Source organism: Schistocerca nitens, chromosome 3, assembly GCF_023898315.1.
Source record: "Schistocerca nitens isolate TAMUIC-IGC-003100 chromosome 3, iqSchNite1.1, whole genome shotgun sequence".
In the NCBI taxonomy this organism is placed as follows: domain Eukaryota; kingdom Metazoa; phylum Arthropoda; class Insecta; order Orthoptera; family Acrididae; genus Schistocerca; species Schistocerca nitens.
Genome location: NC_064616.1, coordinates 746,408,407 through 746,427,670, shown reverse-complemented (window position 1 = coordinate 746,427,670; position 19,264 = coordinate 746,408,407). Strand labels below are relative to the sequence as shown.

Here is a 19,264-nt window from a genome sequence, read left to right as displayed (position 1 = left end):
ACACAGGTCAAAGAAGACAGCAATGAGATGCTGATGACAGGTAAAAGCCAATCTGATAGACTCCAGGCAGAGCAGCTGATTGCTACTGATCACCTGTGCTGAAACCCACACTGTGAGTAAGACAAGTGATCCTTGTTTCCAGGGCCCAGCACAGATGTTGCCTTGCCAAACACTCAAATCATTTGCAAAGGACATTGGTAAAGCAGATTATATCTGCACCCTATGGGGTCTTCCCTATCTCAAAACTGGGGTTATCATACTTTCCCTCCATTCCCTCTAGCCAGATTCAGTTAAGGTTGATGTGCCTGCATTTTATAGACAGATGATGTGACATTTAATTTTGTATTCTATAAGGACCCAGAGCTGCATTTCAATAAATTATAAGAGCACTGAGGAGTTCCCACTCAGAGAAAGGGGTGTTATACGGTTTCAAACATTGTGTGTAGGAACACAGGGTGACATTTTCCTAGCCTTATGAGGAGAAGGAAGGTGGATTAGTTGTCAAACACTTGATGCTCATGCAAATTGTATCCCCAGACGGTAAGCAAAGACAATAGGGTTGGATTTCACTATGCCATCCTTACAGATGCCTGAGATATTGCTGACCACACATACACAGTAAATTGCTAGGTCTAACGTACTTTGTAGAAACAGACAAAGACAAGTACTGTCAAGCTGCAAAACATTTTTACTCAAAGGAAAGTGACCTGCATCTGGGGTACAAACTGAAGTGAGGGAAGATGAAGAGTACTTTGGTCTCCTGCACAAGAAAATTTATTACTCGGTAAATGCACTTCAAAGCCATTATAAGAGCATTTCTGATTTAGCAAATTATAGATGACAAATTACAGATTACTTCTGATGAAACTAACAATGAAATTGTTGGTAGTACAATATAAGATGTTTGCATTCAGACTTGTGAGTTTGTTGAGATTGGCATCATCACAAGAGGTATAAAATCCTAGCCAACCGATGAAGCAGTCACAAGAGAGTTTCAAGTACTTCTTATAAAAACAGGAGTCAACGTAGTATTAAGTACAGGAATTTGGATAAAAACTGAAATTAACAGCAGTGAAATTTTTGAGGTGAATCTAAGAATATGTCAATAGGGGTACCCAGAAATCGAAGCTGCATGCTCTGTGGGGGAAGGCTCAGTAGGCTATAAACTTATAATTGGGTCCTTCTACTAATCTGCAGACACAATAGGCTTGTTTTACTCATGGGAGACCATCACAGAAGGGTTGAAAATCTTGAACTGCCATCATAACTGATGAAATGTGATGTCCTCCCAACATAATTTTCAGTTTTATTCTGTTGTACATATCCTTTCCAACTGTTTCTCTAAAGTTTCTACTTACTTTCTTTCATCTCCTTGAAATCGCTCCTGAGTATTGTATTTAGTTCAGCATATTCCACCAGCTTTATATCATCAATTGTTTGGCACTCTTACCTGCTCTTTTATAGTTACATAGTTCTTTTGAGATTTTTTTCTTTTGCCTCTTTCATTATTGCAAAATCTGATACTGTCTGCACAAGTGTGTTTTTATATAACTGTCCATTTTGTCTCTGTGTGTACAGTTCCATACTTTCTGCTGCCAAGTTAGTTGCTTAACCCTCGAGCAAGTATGGTTATGTACAAAATGCACCAACTACAAACAACATTGTTTTGTACCATTCCACTATTTTTTGCAACTGCTAGCCCGTACCTATTCCTTAATTATTACTTCAGCTAATACAGTGATAAGTTGTGTTTTCACATATCCACGTGAACAGCAATAATATAAAATAAACAGTGAACTATGCAAGGAAAAAGGGTTTACGATTCGTGGGGGGGGGAAAAAAAAAAAACCCAGATTGTGAGCTAACAGCACAACCCCACAATGAGTCAGCTATCTAGAAGATAATTAGCAATCAAATAAGCAGTTGGCAGGGATCTGATGCAACTGCTTTGTTTAATGCTTCAAGTAGTTTATTACTGTGGGGTAACACTTGTACACAGCAACAGAGTGATATAATGAAAGTTGACTTCATTATTGTTTAATTAAACAATGATTTAGCTCACACAGCGTAAGTTTATTTTATTACTGTTTAATCAAACTTTAAACTGTGATGTTTACCTTGGTAATATAAAGACAGCCATTCTTTACATGTGTATCAAGTATACCACAGACCCACTTCTGTTAAGAAAAATGGCATGCCCACTTATATTATGAAAAATGGTGTGCCCACTCGAGAGTTCATTAAATCTCCTCCAAAATAAATTTGCATAATCTATATTTCTGATTTGCTACTTGAAAGGTTTGTACCTGTCTTTTTTTTGCGTACTGTTTTACTGTGAATTTTACTTGTATGTGACCAATCGAAATTCTAAAATAGTTAAGGACTGTCATATTTAGTACAACTAATTTGTTATTTGATAAAATATGGTCAATTCCATTAGGTGCTTGTCAACTTCACTTCCTATTCCCCCCCCCCTCCTCCCCCCCCCCCCAGTAGAAGATTGAATCATACTACTCTCATCTGCCATTTGTGTTGTCATACCGAAAGATAACCACTAAAGATTTTTTGTTTACTTTTCTACCTACTTTGCATTAAAATTGCACATTATCTTGCAGCTGGATTTGCTTCCATTTATTAGTTTCTACAGCTTTATGATACTTTTGAATCCTCATCAGAATGTGTGCATGTTGGTCCATAGATTTGAATGACTACTGTGGAATATCTTACATTTACCTTAAAACAAGTCTTGCTAATCGGTCTTTCATTCTTTCAATATAAGTTGTATTGTTTTTCAATTTTCTTGCTTTAGAATAAAGCCAACACGGAAGTTTCTTTCCTGTTCTTCTGTAATAAAATTTACTGCTCAAAAAAAGTTTTGCACCACATGCATATCTGCAAAAATAAAAGAAAACTATGAAATAAGAATAGAAAAATAACCAAAATACTGGCAGTCTGCCTGAAAGTGAGCACCTTTGCTCATCTCTTAAACCAAAATCTGTTACTGAGTAACATTCAATACTATGTTGGTCCACCTCATGCACTGTAACACACTTTGATCCTCTTCGGTGTTCTCCCCACAAGTGGTCAAGATGTTGCTGCTCAAACCTGTTCCATCCTTGGGATTATCCAGTGTGTGGGATGGTTAATATGGTGAGAAACTGCAAGTTCAACTGACCTCAAGCCTGCTCCATTGCGTTCATGTCAGCATATACAGAAGATCATTTTGTTCTGTTGATTACTGCCTTGTGAAAGAAGGCACTGTGCACTCATGCATTACCATCTTGAAAGTATCCCACTGTTGAAATGTCAAGTGTTAGGCTGGGAAATAGGTCAGAGGATCCTATTCTGTTTAATTGACACTGAAATGTAGGCCAGTTTGGTGAGCAACTTCCCATACCGACAACCCTTCTTCTCATAAAGTAGCAATGTGCACACGGTCAACACTTGCAACGATTCTTCACTGCATGTGAAAGATTAGATAGTGTACATAAGTCATATTGTTCCAGTCACCACTGGAGACACGACACACGCACTATTCAACTTCTCCAGTGCCACATAACAAACAAGGCCTTACATGTGTGGTATGATAGCACGCATCTTGAGCTTATGCCAAAACAATAATTTAGTCTTCAGTGAAGACAAAACACTGAGACTTATTTGGCAAATCATAAATATCAGACACTAAATTTCATTACGAGATCCAGCTAATATAATGAACTTATTGAGAATTACATTTTTTACCATTAAGTTGAAGTTCAAGACATTTTTTTTTTCTTTTTTCAAATATATTGCATCCTGTGTAAAATACTGACAATCATTATAGCAAAGTTTTCTTTGTGCCAATTTCATTTTATCATGATTATGTTTTACACAACACTATTAGAGTAACCAAAATAAAAATTAAATCTCGTACTTCTAAATTACTGTGAAAATTCAACTAAAAACTTTTGAACACGTACATAACTATAGCTAGGAACCTGCAAAATTAGCACTTGCGATAAATGCAAATTCTGCATCAAAATCTGAAACTGTGAATACATGTAATAACCTTTATTTCAAAGCAAATTGTATCCAGATTAATTATTTTATCAGAGATGGTTTGAAACTGAGTTATTTTCTACATTTAAATATTGAAAAAGTAACCAATTTTCAGTTACTGATACTGCACTTCATCTGCTGGAGCCCAATTTGGAAAGAGAATGTGCATAATAATGTACTTGCAACATAAATAGTGTATCAATGCTCAGACACAGTGGTATATTAGTGCGTTCTGAAGTTACGCTCCAGCCCCACAGCAAACAGTGGGTGTCTGAATGGGCTTTATAAGATAGATGTAGTATTTGACAATGTAGGACTCAGCCGTGGGACTTAATATGTTAGCACACAGAAATGTGTATGTTTTTCTGCTAGCTAAAGTTGGTATTGTACAAAATGCCAGACACTATAAAGTGGTAGTTGCACGTGTAGGGTGTTTTGAACTATGGTTGCACAACATCCAGTAATGGTCAGGCCTGAACCAGCTCATTTACTAAGTTACCAACCTCATCAAGCAATTGCATGGTAGCTGCTATCAAATGCTTTTTGCACCTCACTTTACTTTGCATTGTACACAACTCATTATTTTGTTTTCTCACTTTGAAATGAGTGAAGAGCATAATTCTGGTCCATCACGGGGTCCAAGTATAACTCTCATGATGCCAAGAGAGACAGGCAAACAATGTGTCAATTCCACTTTCATAGAAACACAAAACAAAGATGTAGGCTGGCTGAAGAGTGAGACAAATACAAACAGGAAGAACAATATAAGACAAACCTAAATCGTGACATTTGAGAAAACTAAATACACGATATTCTTATCAGATCAATAGCTAGCAAAAGCCACATGGTCAACCATTTGCTAACACTATTCACCCTATCCTAAATAATGACAAAATAGCAAAGACTGCTGTTCAGCTTTTAAGTCACGTGGAAAACAGTCAGCCCACACCCAGCAATACCATTACAAATGTTTGTTGAGAGCAAATATCATGTATCTGTATGAGATCAGTTCTTGAAAGACAGCTTGAGAATACGCAGCCAACTGAACCAACTGCAGATTGTTCCTTTATCATCTTCAATATTGGCACTATCATACATAATTATCACCATACACAAGTAGGAAGCCTACCTATATGTCCCTAAGTATTAATGGGTAAAAAAGAGAAACTGGAGTATCAAAACGTCACCCACAAAAGCAAAAATCAGAAGAATTCCAACTTCACGCTGACACCATACTACAGGCAGAACTAGAACAGCAAAAATTAAACCATAAACAATATTCTCTATAACATATGATAACAATACACAGACAAAGTAGGATATGTAGTGAGAATATGAGGTACTAACACAGCTTACAAAACCAGCAATTTGGTACAGAAACATCCACCAAAACACAATTAAGGCTCTACCAATTAAGCTATTAGAAATACAAGAGATGCAATGACCAGTCAAACTGTTGACATAATATACAAAGAACACACAATGTCATTTAAGTACAAAACCACCCAATGGACACTAGTGAGACTCTTGCACAAATAAATTACTCACCAACAAGAAACATACATGGATATAATCAGAGATAGTAACAGCAGACATCTCACTCTTCTGGAAAACTACCATGCATTAACATGAATAGCATAAAATCATTTCAAATACACTGAATATATTTCAAGACAAATACGTCTATGACTACAGACACAAACCACTCAAGGACACTCCCCCCCTCCTGCAACAAAAAATTATGACTAAAACAAAAAACCAGTCCAAAGTTCCAAATTTTACTTTTTTATTCACTCAGTGGCTAGTTTTGGGCTGAGACCCATTTTTAAATCATCGTAACATAGTCAAAAATGGCACATCTTTGAAAGTGCCATTTTCGACTATGTTACGATGGTCTGAAAATGGGTCTTGGCCCGAAACTGGTCATTGAGTGAGTAAAAAAGTAAAATTTGCAACTTTGGACTGGTTTTTCATTCTACTGATTAACAGAAGTAGCTGCCCCACAGCTAATCCAGCATGCTTGAAGTTCACACAAAATTATGAGCTAAGGAGGCACAAATGCAACCAAATAAAGGTGCTGATTTCTTGTAGCAAGCAGTGAAACTACTAAGTATTCATTTATTTGTTTATACTATGCACTTCAACAACAGTTTTCTGTTTAATAATCTCTGCATTTTGCCATTTTCCAGTAGTTATTAAGAAAAATTTCCTTGATTCTATTAGTGAATGCAAAAGGACGGGTATACAAACTCTTTGTCTTTAAATATGTCTGCTTGTGTCTGTATATGTGGGGATGGATATGTGTGTGTGTGCGAGTGTATACCCGTCCTTTTTTCCCCCTAAGGTAAGTCTTTCCACTCCCGGGATTGGAATGACTCCTTACCCTCTCCCTTAAAACCCACATCCTTTCGTCTTTCCCTCTCCTTCCCTCTTTCCTGATGAGGCAACGGTTTGTTGCGAAGGCTTCAATTTTGTGTGTTAGTTTGTGTGTCTATCGACCTGCCAGCCCTTCGTTTGGTAGGTCGCATCATATATACAAAGATGATGTGACTTACCAAATGAAAGCGCTGGCACGTCGATAGACCTAACCTATGTGCACATCGTTCTCTACCAACCGAAGTTCACCACAGGATCAACATAGCCCAGCTTTAACCGACACTTTTTCGCCTTTTTTCACAACAGATCTCCAGTTACTTTCTCCAGTTATTTTCATTTTCATCTCAACCTCATGTTACACTTTCCACCTTCTAATACCATGTCACCCTCACAACACCCCCACAACGACCTTGTTTGTGTGTCTATCGATGTGCCAGCGCTTTCGTTTGGTAAGTCACATCATCTTTGTTTTTAGATATATTTTTCCCACGTGGAATGTTTCCCTATATATATATATATATATATATATATATATATATATATATATATAGAGAGAGAGAGAGAGAGAGAGAGAGAGAGAGAGAGAGAGAGAGCGGGGGGGGGGGGGGGGGGGGGGGAACATTCCACGTGGGAAAAATATATCTAAAAACACAGATGATGTGACTTATTGAACGAAAGTGCTGGCAGGTCGATAGACACACAAACATACACACGAAATTCAAGCTTTTGCAACAAACTGTTGCCTCATCAGGAAAGAGGGAAGGAGAGGGAAAGACGAAAGGATGTGGGTTTTAAGGGAGAGGGTAAGGAGTCATTCCAATCCCGGGAGCGGAAAGACTTACCTTAGGGGGAAAAAAGGACAGGTATACACTCGCGCACACACACACACACACACACACACACACACACACACACATATCCATCCGCACATACACAAGCAGACATTTGTCTGTGTATGTGCGGATGGATATGTGTGTGTGTGTGTGTGCGCGCGCGCGAGTGTATACCTGTCCTTTTTTCCCCCTAAGGTAAGTCTTTCCGCTCCCGGGATTGGAATGACTCCTTACCCTCTCCCTTAAAACCCACATCCTTTCGTCTTTCCCTCTCCTTTCCTCTTTCCTAATGAGGCAACAGTTTGTTGCGAAAGCTTGAATTTCGTGTGTATGTTTGTGTGTCTATCGACCTGCCAGCACTTTCGTTCGGTAAGTCACATCATCTGTGTTTATATATATATATATATATATATATATATATATATATATATATATATATATTAATGCAAATAGCAAACCTATGAAATTAAGAAAAATATATTGTGTTTTGTCTGCTGCAAGTTTTACTGTGAATAAAACTTCTAACTGCCACATATTTACATTAAAAAGCAATCTAGTTACCACAGAATACTCGCCAGGAACAAGTTATACCTCCTGGTCACAGAAACCCAAAGTCTCAGAAACCCACTTCTTACATAATATTCATAGGCTGGGAATTTCAAAATGTGAACTTGCCTGTTCTTGTCATAATTACTGATGTGTGCTATGAACACGACACTTGTTCACCACTCTAATTAGTAACAATCAGTTGCTAAAGATAGTGTAGACCCCAAAAGGCTACTATGATGCCCAAAAGAACATAATGTCTTTGCTAACAATGTAAGGCATCAACAAACATCCTATGTTACTGTCACCCACACAATGCACCTGCTTTACTTGCAATATGTGATGGAGAAAAAAGGATGGGCAAACTATGCAAGTCTTTAGATCTGCATTTAAACCATAAACTTCCACTACATAAAAACTGGTTGAAGCACATAGGTTCCAAAGATTAATCAAACTTTTTGTAGCAGCGTGTGTGGTACACAAATAGCTGGGTCTATCCAAGGCCGAAAGCCATTGCTCAATTTTCCTCAGATGCCTACCCTCAATTTTCTTGCACCTGAACCAGTATACTGATATCACAGAAACTTCAAAATGTACCACTAGTGTCTCCAACACCTAATTACAGTACATAGGCTGAAGGGCCCAAAGAGTTTAGCAATTCTCAAACTGTGCTACACTTCACCATCTACAGCAGTCTCAGGTGAAGACTAAATGATTCTAAATCTCAAAGCCTGGGGTCAACACAACAAGGAAGTGATAGTTCACATGCCAGGCAGTGGCAGTCATATGCTAGGAGAGCCCTCAAGTCAATGCTATCATTTAGCAATTAGTTTGTCTGCGTGAGACTCCTAATGCATTCAAATATTGTTCAGAGTGTTGCAGATACTGACTCACACAATCATTTGCAGTATGGGAGGATGAACAGCCCATCCACATTTGTTGTCCACAGAGTAATCCATCATGGTGGCTACCTTAAGGGTACTAAAAGCTGCAAGATACAATGCTGGACAGGACACTGGGCTCCATCACCAGTTAATCTGCTCTAAAATGTACTTAAGGTCACCGCTAATAGAACTTCCAATTTCAAACATATAGGTCATAAAAGAAGATTATGCTGAGTTGTTAATAAGTTGTTTTATTTTTAACTGGGGAATACAAAAATTCAAATACTGCTGCACCAAATGCAATGAACTCAGTGAAGATTAGATTCAGAAATAACATTGTGACTGTTATGATGCTCAGTACACACTTAATTTGCCACATATCATCAAAGCAGCATATAATTCACACAGAAACTTCCTGGCAAATTAAAAATATATGTCAGAGTGGGATATAAAAACATCGCTTGCATTTTGTTGCAGTGTGAAAGATTCCCACTGTAATCCACAGAGAGTAAGATAATAAACTCACAGTGGGAAATCAGAGACGGAATAACAATATGAACAGGACAGACTGCTATTCACCACAGAGTGGAGGTGTAGAACAGCAGATAGTCACATTTAAAAGTAAACAACTGGATAACTTTTTTAGCTATTGGACCAAATCATTCATCATGTAAAGTCAGTCAGTCAGTCAGTCAGTCTCTCTCTCTCTCTCTCTCTCTCTCTCTCTCTCTCTCTCTCTGTCTCTCTTTCTCCCATTTTCAGGCACTGTGGTCGCACTGGGTTGAACAGTAATCTCGGCTGGGGTTGGTAGTGGGAGTGCAGAACAGGCATGGGGTAAGGAGGAGGACGAGGAGGAATAGCTGAACGTGTCATGCAACAAGTTGTTCTTGACTTCAATGGCTTATCCCTTTTGTGAGCCATGGGAAACATGTTTCCCACTAAATGAACTCGCTCCTAGCCTGTGGGATTCACAGTTCCCACCTCCTATGGTGCTGCCACCTAGTGAACAGTATAGGGTACTACTTCCAATCGGAAGTTCCCGCCGTTTTTGATGTACCTTTGTGCAGAGGCATTGTATGGCTGAGTGTTGTTCTGTAGAGGAGTCTTTCAGTGCTGTTCGCGCGAGATTTTGTTGATTCTTTTCTTCGAAGCTATAGTATAAGGTAAATACTTTTGATTTTTGCTATGGTGTCTTATTATTTGGTGTTCCCTGTTTGTTGTAAAATGTGTTTTACTTACATTACTTGTGGACTTTACTTGTAGTATTTGATTTGGTTGGTGGGAAGTATCCTTCCCACCGTCTCTTTGATAGCCCATTGTTTTATGCCTCTAGAACGAATATTTCTATATTTTGCCACATTTATTGTCAAGTTTACCATACCAAACCAAGTGCTTGCTTCCGTTGAATCTGTCATAGTATTTTTTACACTCTCCAGTTCTCTATTTCTTTGCATTGCTTTTCTTTCAGATGTCTCATTCCCTAGACCTCAGCAATCCTAAACATGTTGATGAAATTTACAATACATTATTTTCATTACCTGATGAAAGTGATTCAGAAACTGAAGGAGATGAAGATGCTGCAGATGAACTGAATGTTCTAGATAACACAGTCACCAGTCATTCAAGCCATGTTTCTGTGAAACAAGACATTTATGGTGATGAACATGACAGTGAATCATTTGTGATTGCGACTGTTGCCAGTAGTGATACGTTGGACAGTGAAAGTGAAGAAGAATGGAATGGCAACTATTCTTACTTTGACAATGTGAAGAACAACTTTGAAACACCAATGGAAGGAAAACCAAAATTTCTCTGTAGTGCCAATGATCAGGAGCCGACTTAGAAAAATAAGTTCCTTGAACATGATGTTTTCACTCTCATTATAAATGAAACAAACTTGTATGCAAAACAAAATCATGGTAGTAGATGTCCATCAAAAACCTGGGTGGACACCACTACTCAAGAAATGAGAGCTTATATAGGATGTCTTATTCTAGTGGGAATTCACCAACTTCCTGCTCTCTCTCTAACTTCTGGAGTTCAGATCCTACACTAAAAGTAGAGACAATTGCTAATGTAATGACAAGTAAAAGATTTAAAAAGATTGTAGAGACTGTTCACTGTAATAACAACGAAACTGCAAAGCCAAGAAATCATCCAGAATATGATAAAATGCATAAATTGCGGCCATTGATTGAAAAGCTTTTGCAGAGTTGTAAGAATAATTATGAGCCCTAATCATTTATTTCAGTGGATGAAATGATGATTCCTTTCAAAGTACGGTCATCTATGAAACAGTATATGCGAATGAAGCCGGTGAAACGAGGCTACAAAGTATGGTGCTTGTCAGATTCACTCACTGGATATATAATTAACTTTGATATTTACACAGGCAACTGTAAGGCAGATAGTGACTTGACACTGGGTGAAGGGGTTGTAGTAAATCTAACAAAGGAAATACATAAAATAGTGTAGTTGCATTTGACAGATTCTTCACCACTGTGAAATTGATGTCAACACTTTTGAAGAAGGGTGTGTATGGATGTGGAACAGCGAATACCAACAGGAAAGATTTACCCAAATTTATGAAGGAAAAAGTAAAACTGGAACGAGAAGAATTCCAGTTTGAAACAAAAGGAGTCATTTCTGCAGTAAAATGGATGGATAACCATCCAAGTCACTCTCCTGTCCTCAATTCATGACCCAAGAGAAACAGCCACAGTGAAGAGGAAAAACAAGGATGGTATTAGTACAGAGATTTCTTGTCCTGAGGTTGTGGCAGAAAACAACAAAATAATGGGTGGTGTCGATAAGTTTGATCAGTTACGAGAAAGGTATGCTATTGGCAGATGTTCTGTAAAATGGTGGCACAAAATATTTTATTTCCTGGTGGACATTGCTACAGTGAACAGTTTTATACTGTGGAAAATAAGTAAAAGAGAAAGTGGACAACATGATCAGCTCACATACAGGATCCATCCACCCAAACAATTGATCGCTGGCTTCTCATCCCAAAAAAGGCGTGGACAAAAACCCGTTTTTCTGGCAAAAAGGGGTAAAGTACCTGAAGATGTTCGTCATGTGGCTGTAGGGGAGCATCAACTCATTTTAGGAGAAACCTAGAGGAGGTGCCGTCATTGTAGTACCAAAGCTGCAGAAAAGCGCACTCGTTGTGTTTGTACATATTGTCAAATACCACTTTGCATAGAACCATGTTTCGGAAAATTTCATGGCAAGTAATTGTGAACAATCATAGTAACAAAAGAAGTAAATTTATCAAATAAATATGACATATATTGAAAAAGTTGTTTTTGTCATTTAACTCCAAGGAAGGGCAGCAGAAAGAATACTTCCCACCTTGTTGTGTGACCTCACTTTCACAGTTGAAGCAAATTTGATATTCTGTATGATAAATATATCTATGTGTTAACTACTATCTGCTCTCCATTCATTGAAAAAATTGCTCAATAATTTTGTCCATGAAAGGGTTATTCACAGCCCATGCAATCTGGATCTTTCTCAAAAACACCAGCTTTTCTGAATTACACAAGTAATTCTCCACACAATTTATCCTTCACTCCTCTAACTCCCCTGGCCTTAACTTTTGCTATTCCATGTCCCTCACCTCCTCCATCTCCTTCCCTGATCCCCCTACAGCCTCATACAAGCCTAGTACCCAGCTGCTCACATGCATACTCCTTTCCATTTCCCATCTCTCCCCTCAGCCATTTCCTCAGCACTACCCACTCCATCAGAGATCACTAGTCATCCCAGGGAGGCCAGAGTGCCTGCAGATGACATTGTGTGTGTGTGTGTGTGTGTGTGTGTGTGTGTGTGTGTGTGTGTGTGTGTTTTCTTTGTCTGAAAGGTAAAACTAATATACGAAAATCTACTTTTAAATATGCCTGTCCATTGCCTCCTCTATGCAGTGGACACCAACCTATTAATCAATTCATATAATTCAATCACAGATGTTTCTTTTTGTGAAAAGTGTTCCTGACTTTTTTTATTTTACCAAATTCATCAGTACACCCTTTTAAGCTCTTGGTTTGGCACATAAAAACGTCACACATTTAATAAGTGTTCTATGATTAATTTGTTCCATAAAATTATTTTCCTAAGCCTGTCATTCATCTCTGTATTAGCACAGTCTTTGTAAGATAAATTACTAAAGACATAAGAAAAAATCAGAGGTCAGTAATAAAAGAATTTAACAACAAAAAATAGGACAAATATAGAATGCCATATCATCATGTAAGTTTACCACAAAAATGATGTCCACAGTTTGTCTCCACTGCTACAGTAAGTTGTTCCAAACAAATACAGCAGCTGTGCTCAGGAAGTGGACGATCTGAAATTAAGAAATAGTTACTTAGTCTTATTGTAAGATTATTAATTGTTACACTAATTTATTTATTTACTCTTTTACTTGGGAAAAACTTTACTGTGGCTTGAGTAAATATGCAAGGGCACGATGTAATGGATGAAGAAGAGAGCTGGGACAAATAAGGACATCCTGTCTTGAACAGGAATAAATAAATCTATAGGTATAATACATGCATTTAAGGGAATGGGTTAGGTACTAAAAATTTTAAGCTTAAAAAAAAATCCTGTGCAGTTATTATGCACTTGACATGTTCCACACCATAACAGTTACCATGAGATTGATCAGTGGAACATTAACTAACAGGTTTCAATGTCTTGGGATCCAGTACAATGTAACAGAATGTAACAGAGAGAAATTCTGCCATAATAAAATGCCAAATTAGATACATAGGTAGTACATCAATATGGCCAAGTGAGGCACCAGATCCTGGGAATATAGAGGCAACAAGTGCAAAGATACGACTGTGTGAATTACGACTTTTTTTCCTGATAGTGTTTAATGTCTTATTAATGAGATCATCATAGCTCAGTTAAACCACAAGAGGACACTACAGACATTCACCAATATCTGACAAATGATATATCTGAATCAGAATGTAAAGGATATAATGTGAATCCAAGTTCTCCACTGTTACAGCATTGTCCACTTGCAAGTGAATGGTCAGAATTGTCGGGTGTAAGCCTGTTTCATTGTTATTCAACTTTGGGAAAACTCCATACGTAAAATTTTAGTTGCTGACATGAAGAGGAAGGAACAAAAATAAATAAATAACAACATGAAATAATACATTTTTCATGTGGTTTCCACAGTTGATATTGCCTGGTGCACAGCACTGAAATCTTGTACTACTCAACACAACATGCTTTTGTCACCATTTCCATTGGTTTGCAAGATGACCTCTAAGCCGCGAATAAAGAGATCAATACATAGCTACATATTCATAGAGAAAAGCAGTGTTCATTTGCAAGACTAGAGTCTCACAGCGGTAACATTGGCTAAAATGTTCTCAGGTTTCCAGCTGCATCAAGTGGCTAAAATGGCAAAAACTTTCAACCAAGCACTCCCTGGTCATTATGAAGTGGAACGACTGCTGACGGGCTGCTGGTATGCTTGTATACACTCTAGTTCACAGTTGTGACACCACTAGTGCTCATGGCATCACCATGTACAGGCACACATGGACTTCATGTTCTTGCGCTTGCTTTAACCTTGCAACCATTGGAGTCTAAGCTGTGCTGAGCCGCAAGAAGTCATCTCTATTAACGATGTTATCAGTGATTTTTATTTTGATGACTTCTTTAATTACACGATCCCAGAGGCTGTTAGTGCAAGTCATGACAGAGGTTTCATCAAATTTGATCCGGTGACCATTTTCCAGAGCATACTCAGCAAAAGCGGATTTTTTGGAGCAGCATAGATGTGTGTGCATCCTGCATCGTTTGACAGAGTGCACTGTTTCTATGACATAAGATTGGTGACACTCACAAGATATCTTGTAGACCCCATGTGTTCTGAGACCTGCTACATCTTTAATTGGTCTCAGTAATTGTCAGAGACATGAAGGTCGATTTGATTTTGTATTTTCAGGACAACTGAGCTCCTTAAATGCTCTTTGCTGGAAGATGATGTGGTCATAAATCTTCCACAAAGGCATCTAGACTACATGCTGTTTACGTTCTACCAAAGATCCACAAGGATTGGATTACTGACATGTGAGCTGGTGAAGTACTTGGCCAACCTCGGCGCACCACATGTGAGTCACTGTGAACAACATATTAAGACCTCAACTGACTTTATCAGTCAAATTAACCACCTTCAACTTTGAAAAGGGTGACATTATGGTCAGTTTTGATAGGGTTTACCTATTTATGACTGTCCCTATAACACTTTTTAGACCTAGTATCCCACTTCTTTGAAAGTACCATATTTAGGCACATTCTGTCATGTTATTTTCCTTACAATGGACAGTATTACAGTCAAGCAGATGATATTATAGGCAGCCCATGAGCTCCACCTGTTGCAAAGCTCTTTATGGAGGATTTCAAAAATATTGGCTTAGATACAGGCTCATTAAAACACAGTGGTTTCTTCCGATACGTTAATAAAACATTCATCATTTGGCCCCATGGATGCAAAATACTTTAGGAGTTCTTGGAAAACCTCAACAGCATAAACAGTAACATCGAGTTCACTATAGAAGAGTACAAAAAGACGAAGCACTGCCCTTCCTCGACATCCTCTTCTCCCATGAATGAAATGGGTGCCTTGACCACAGCATCTACGGGAAACCTGCACACACTGATTTGATCTTTACTTGCACATGATCAGCCATCATCACCCAGCGAAGACATGTACTGTGCTACAAACATTGCTATATCATGTATGAATGATATCACATGCTGATAACCGGTCACAAGAGCTAGTCCATGTATGCAAGGTCTTCAGAATCAATGGCTGCAATGTTCACCAACTAAATGAAGTGATCTCAAACAAGAATCACAATATCAACGAGGAAAAAAACAAACTTCCCTTTATGGCATTCTGTGGCTCCAGGTCAGGCAAGATAAGCTGCCTGCTCAAAATACACAAAATTGAATTAGTCCTCATGCCTCTGAAAAAATCCAACAGTTACTGAGACCATTTAAAGATGCAGCATGCCCCAGAACACCTGGGATCTGTAAGATACCTACTGAATGTCGCCAGTCTTACGTTGGGCCATCTGGTTTGACCTCAATGGTACATGCTGCTTTTTTAATGCTACGGATGCAGCAAGCATTATCCCCACTCTCCCCAGAATGAATAATTCATAAATCAACTGATACAGGAACTCCAGACTAGGGTTATTTTTGTGGGATCATATTCCCTTTCCAGAGAAAACAATGTGGTGATTTGGACATTCCACATCACAATGGACACTCAGAGCACAGTTAAGTAGCAGCTGATGGAACGTTACCCACAGAGAGGGAACCCCCACCACTGTCAGCAGGTGGTCTACAATGGTCATCCAAAAGGTATTGTCACATCCAAAAGGTATTGGTCACAAGCTTAATCTCACAGTGGTGAAACAGGGCTATTATAAGCAATGGACATTCCACATCACAATGGACACTTAGAGCACAGTTAAGTAGCAGCTGATGGAACGTTATCCACAGAGAGGGAATCCCCCACCACTGTCAGCAGGTGGTCTACAATGGTCATCCAAAAGGTATTGTCACATCCAAAAGGTATTGGTCACAAGCTTAATCTCACAGTGGTGAAACAGGGCTATGATAAGCAATGTTGGTGGAACTGTTAACCTGTATGCCAAGCTACTGTAATTGAAACAAGATACAGGCTTTGTAGAGTTGTGAAAGAGTGGAACAATCTTCATCACGAGAGTTGTTAGTGACGTACCAGACGGTATTGAATTTTAACAAGCACTTATGTTTAATACAAGAGTGTGGAGTAGTGATGTTAGCTTCCCATCTGAGTTCTAGTAAATAACATGACATGACCACAGGCAGCTTGTGATTTCAATACCAGGGAATAGCATGTATAAAAATGTGTCAGAAACTTTATACATTTATTCTCAACTTCAGAACATTCCAAAAGTTCAAATGAAGATGGGTCCAAAAATCACTTGTTACAGAGGTATGAAAGTAATTCCCTGTAGTGACTTATTTCAAATGTGTAATTTTACTTACTTGGTCATGACATTTGTTTTGTCTGATGGTCGTTTGCTGTGTTTAAGAGTAACTTCCAGCACAATGCATCAAACAATGTAGTCAGTGTCTGAAATGACAGATGCATCAGGTCAACTTTATGCTGACCATTACCCTGGGAGGCAGTTACCTCATACAAGAATGTTTGTACGACTCCACCAATGCTTGCTTTTTGTTATTGTTTTGTTTTAGGCCAGAAAACAACTAAGGTCACACACACCAATGTACGAACCTTAGAATACTAAAACATAAAAAAAAGTGTTAAAAATTACTACACATTGAGCCCAACTGATGGATGGAAAAAGAGCTAAGAAAAAGGATTTCCTCTTAGAGGAACGTCCACAAAATACACCATAGAGACAATGAAGCTCCTGAACTAAAGATTAAATGTCCTTTCTCATACTGCTATGATTGATAAAACAGCTGATAACACAGATAGCGAACATATATTACAATGTACATGGTTAAAAAAAATTGGCAGTCAGTCAGTCAGTCAGTCAGGGAAAGGCGAACCGGCAAAGGTTGATGACAATGAGTACAAAATGGTGGGGATCACCACTTAAATGGCGATGGCTGAAACGACAATTCTCAGTACGCAACCTAGCTAAAATGATCTGCTCACGGCGAGAAGGCCGAGAGGAGACCAGCGACATTGCTGGGAGAGGTTTAATTCCCTACAGCTCGTTCTCATGAAGGGAAGAGTAGTGGTGATGCCAAAGTAACACCACCTGCTGACAGAGGACAACATGGAGATCATCAGAAGGAATGGAAGAACTAGTGGGCTGAGGCAGGGGGACTGCAGCCTTGCCACCAGTGCCAGCAGCCTCGCTTCCCATTAGACCGACGTGACCAGGAACCCACATAAACATCACAATGGTTCTCACAAGAGTGAACAAGTGGAAGCTTTCTTGGACCTGTTGCACTAAGGGATAGACTGTGTACATCACACAGAGGCTCTGAAAGACCCTGAGAGATTCGGAGCAGATGACACAATTGAAAAGCCTATGTTGTCAGATTTACTGCGTGGCCTGATACAGGGCGAAGAGCTCTGCTGTAAATACTGAGCAGTATTCCGGAAGCTGATACCAAAAATCGTCAGTGCCAATGATGAAGGCACGCCCAACACCATGGTCAATCCGAGAGCAAGCAGTGTACACAAAGGTACTATTGCTAAGTTCCATGCGAAGGTCTAGAAACTTACAGTGATAGATCGAATCTGAAGTAGTTTCCTTAGGACGCAAATGAAGTCCAAGGTGGGCCACCACATGAAGCCAAGGCGGTAAATGGTTCACACCTATCTGGAAAGTGGCAGGTAGTGTGAAGTTAAGCTGCCAGAGCAATAGCCGAAAGCAAACTCCAAGGCGTAACAGAGAAGAGGGACGTACCCCATACTGGTGGTCAAAGGAGTCAGCAAAGAAAGAGGCATAGGATGGGTGGCCAGACATGGCAGACAAAAGGCAGGCGTATCCACTGAGGAGAACATCATGCTGGTGTGACAGTGGTAGTTAGGCAGCATCTACACAGAGACACTCAACTGTGCTAGTGTGAAAGGTGCCAGTGGCCAAGCGGATTCCATGATGGTAGACTGTATTTAGATGGTACAAGATAGACGGGCGTGGACACGCATAAATTAAACACCCATAGTTGAATTTTGAACAGACAAGGGATCGGTACAAACTGGGGAGGATAGTCCGATCTGCTTCCAGAGAAGTACTGTTAGGACACGTACATCGAGGGACAGGGTCATCGGGTGGCCAAGTAAGACATGTGGGAAGACCAAGAAAATTTTCTATCAAGCACGAGCACCAGGAATTTCGTAGTTTCAGCAAACAGAAGAGCAACAGGCCCAAGATGTAAAGACGGTGGAAGAAACCCACTGTGCTACCAGAAATTCAATTTGTCAGTGGAAAAGCGAAGCCATTGTTGATGCTCCACGAGTAAAGATGACCAAGACATCGGTGAAGGTGCCACTTAGGGAGACAAGTCTGTGGAGAACTGCAATAGATTGCAAAATCATTGCCGGAAAGGGAGGTTGAGATGCCCAGCAGGAGACTCAGTATAAGGTTAATGGCTATAGCAAGAACGACGACACCCATGACAGATCCCTGAGGCATCCCATTTTCCTGGGTAAAGATGTCTGATAAAGTAGAACCCACACCTATCTCGAAAACTCTGTCTTTTTAAAATTCCTGAAGGAAATGGGGTAGGCAGCCTTGGAAGTCCCATGTGCAGAGAGTACAGAAGATACCAGTCCTCCAGCAGGTGCTGTAGGTTTCCTCCAAAACAAAAACATGGCCACAGTCAGGTATTTCCGCAGAAAACCATTCATGACATGGGTTGACAAAGTGATGAGATGCTCAACCGCAGAACGAAACACTCGAAATCCACACTGTGGAGTGGTTAGTACATTGCGAGACTCTATCCACCATACCAGCTGGTTATGAATCATACATTCCATCATCTTGTAAACATAACTGGTAAGAGAAATAGGGCAGTAGC

General features: G+C 39.3%; 1 protein-coding gene across 1 annotated transcript in view; it reads right to left on the bottom strand.

The window, feature by feature from the left end:
* LOC126248732 (E3 ubiquitin-protein ligase RNF170) overlaps nucleotides 1-19,264 on the bottom strand; it is a 117,834-nt gene that overhangs the window by 61,752 nt on the left and 36,818 nt on the right. Inside the window, exon 3 of the mRNA XM_049950051.1 lies at nucleotides 12,942-13,028. Within this exon, the coding sequence (XP_049806008.1) occupies nucleotides 12,942-13,028 (87 nt within the window). The remainder of the gene's footprint in view (nucleotides 1-12,941; nucleotides 13,029-19,264) is intronic.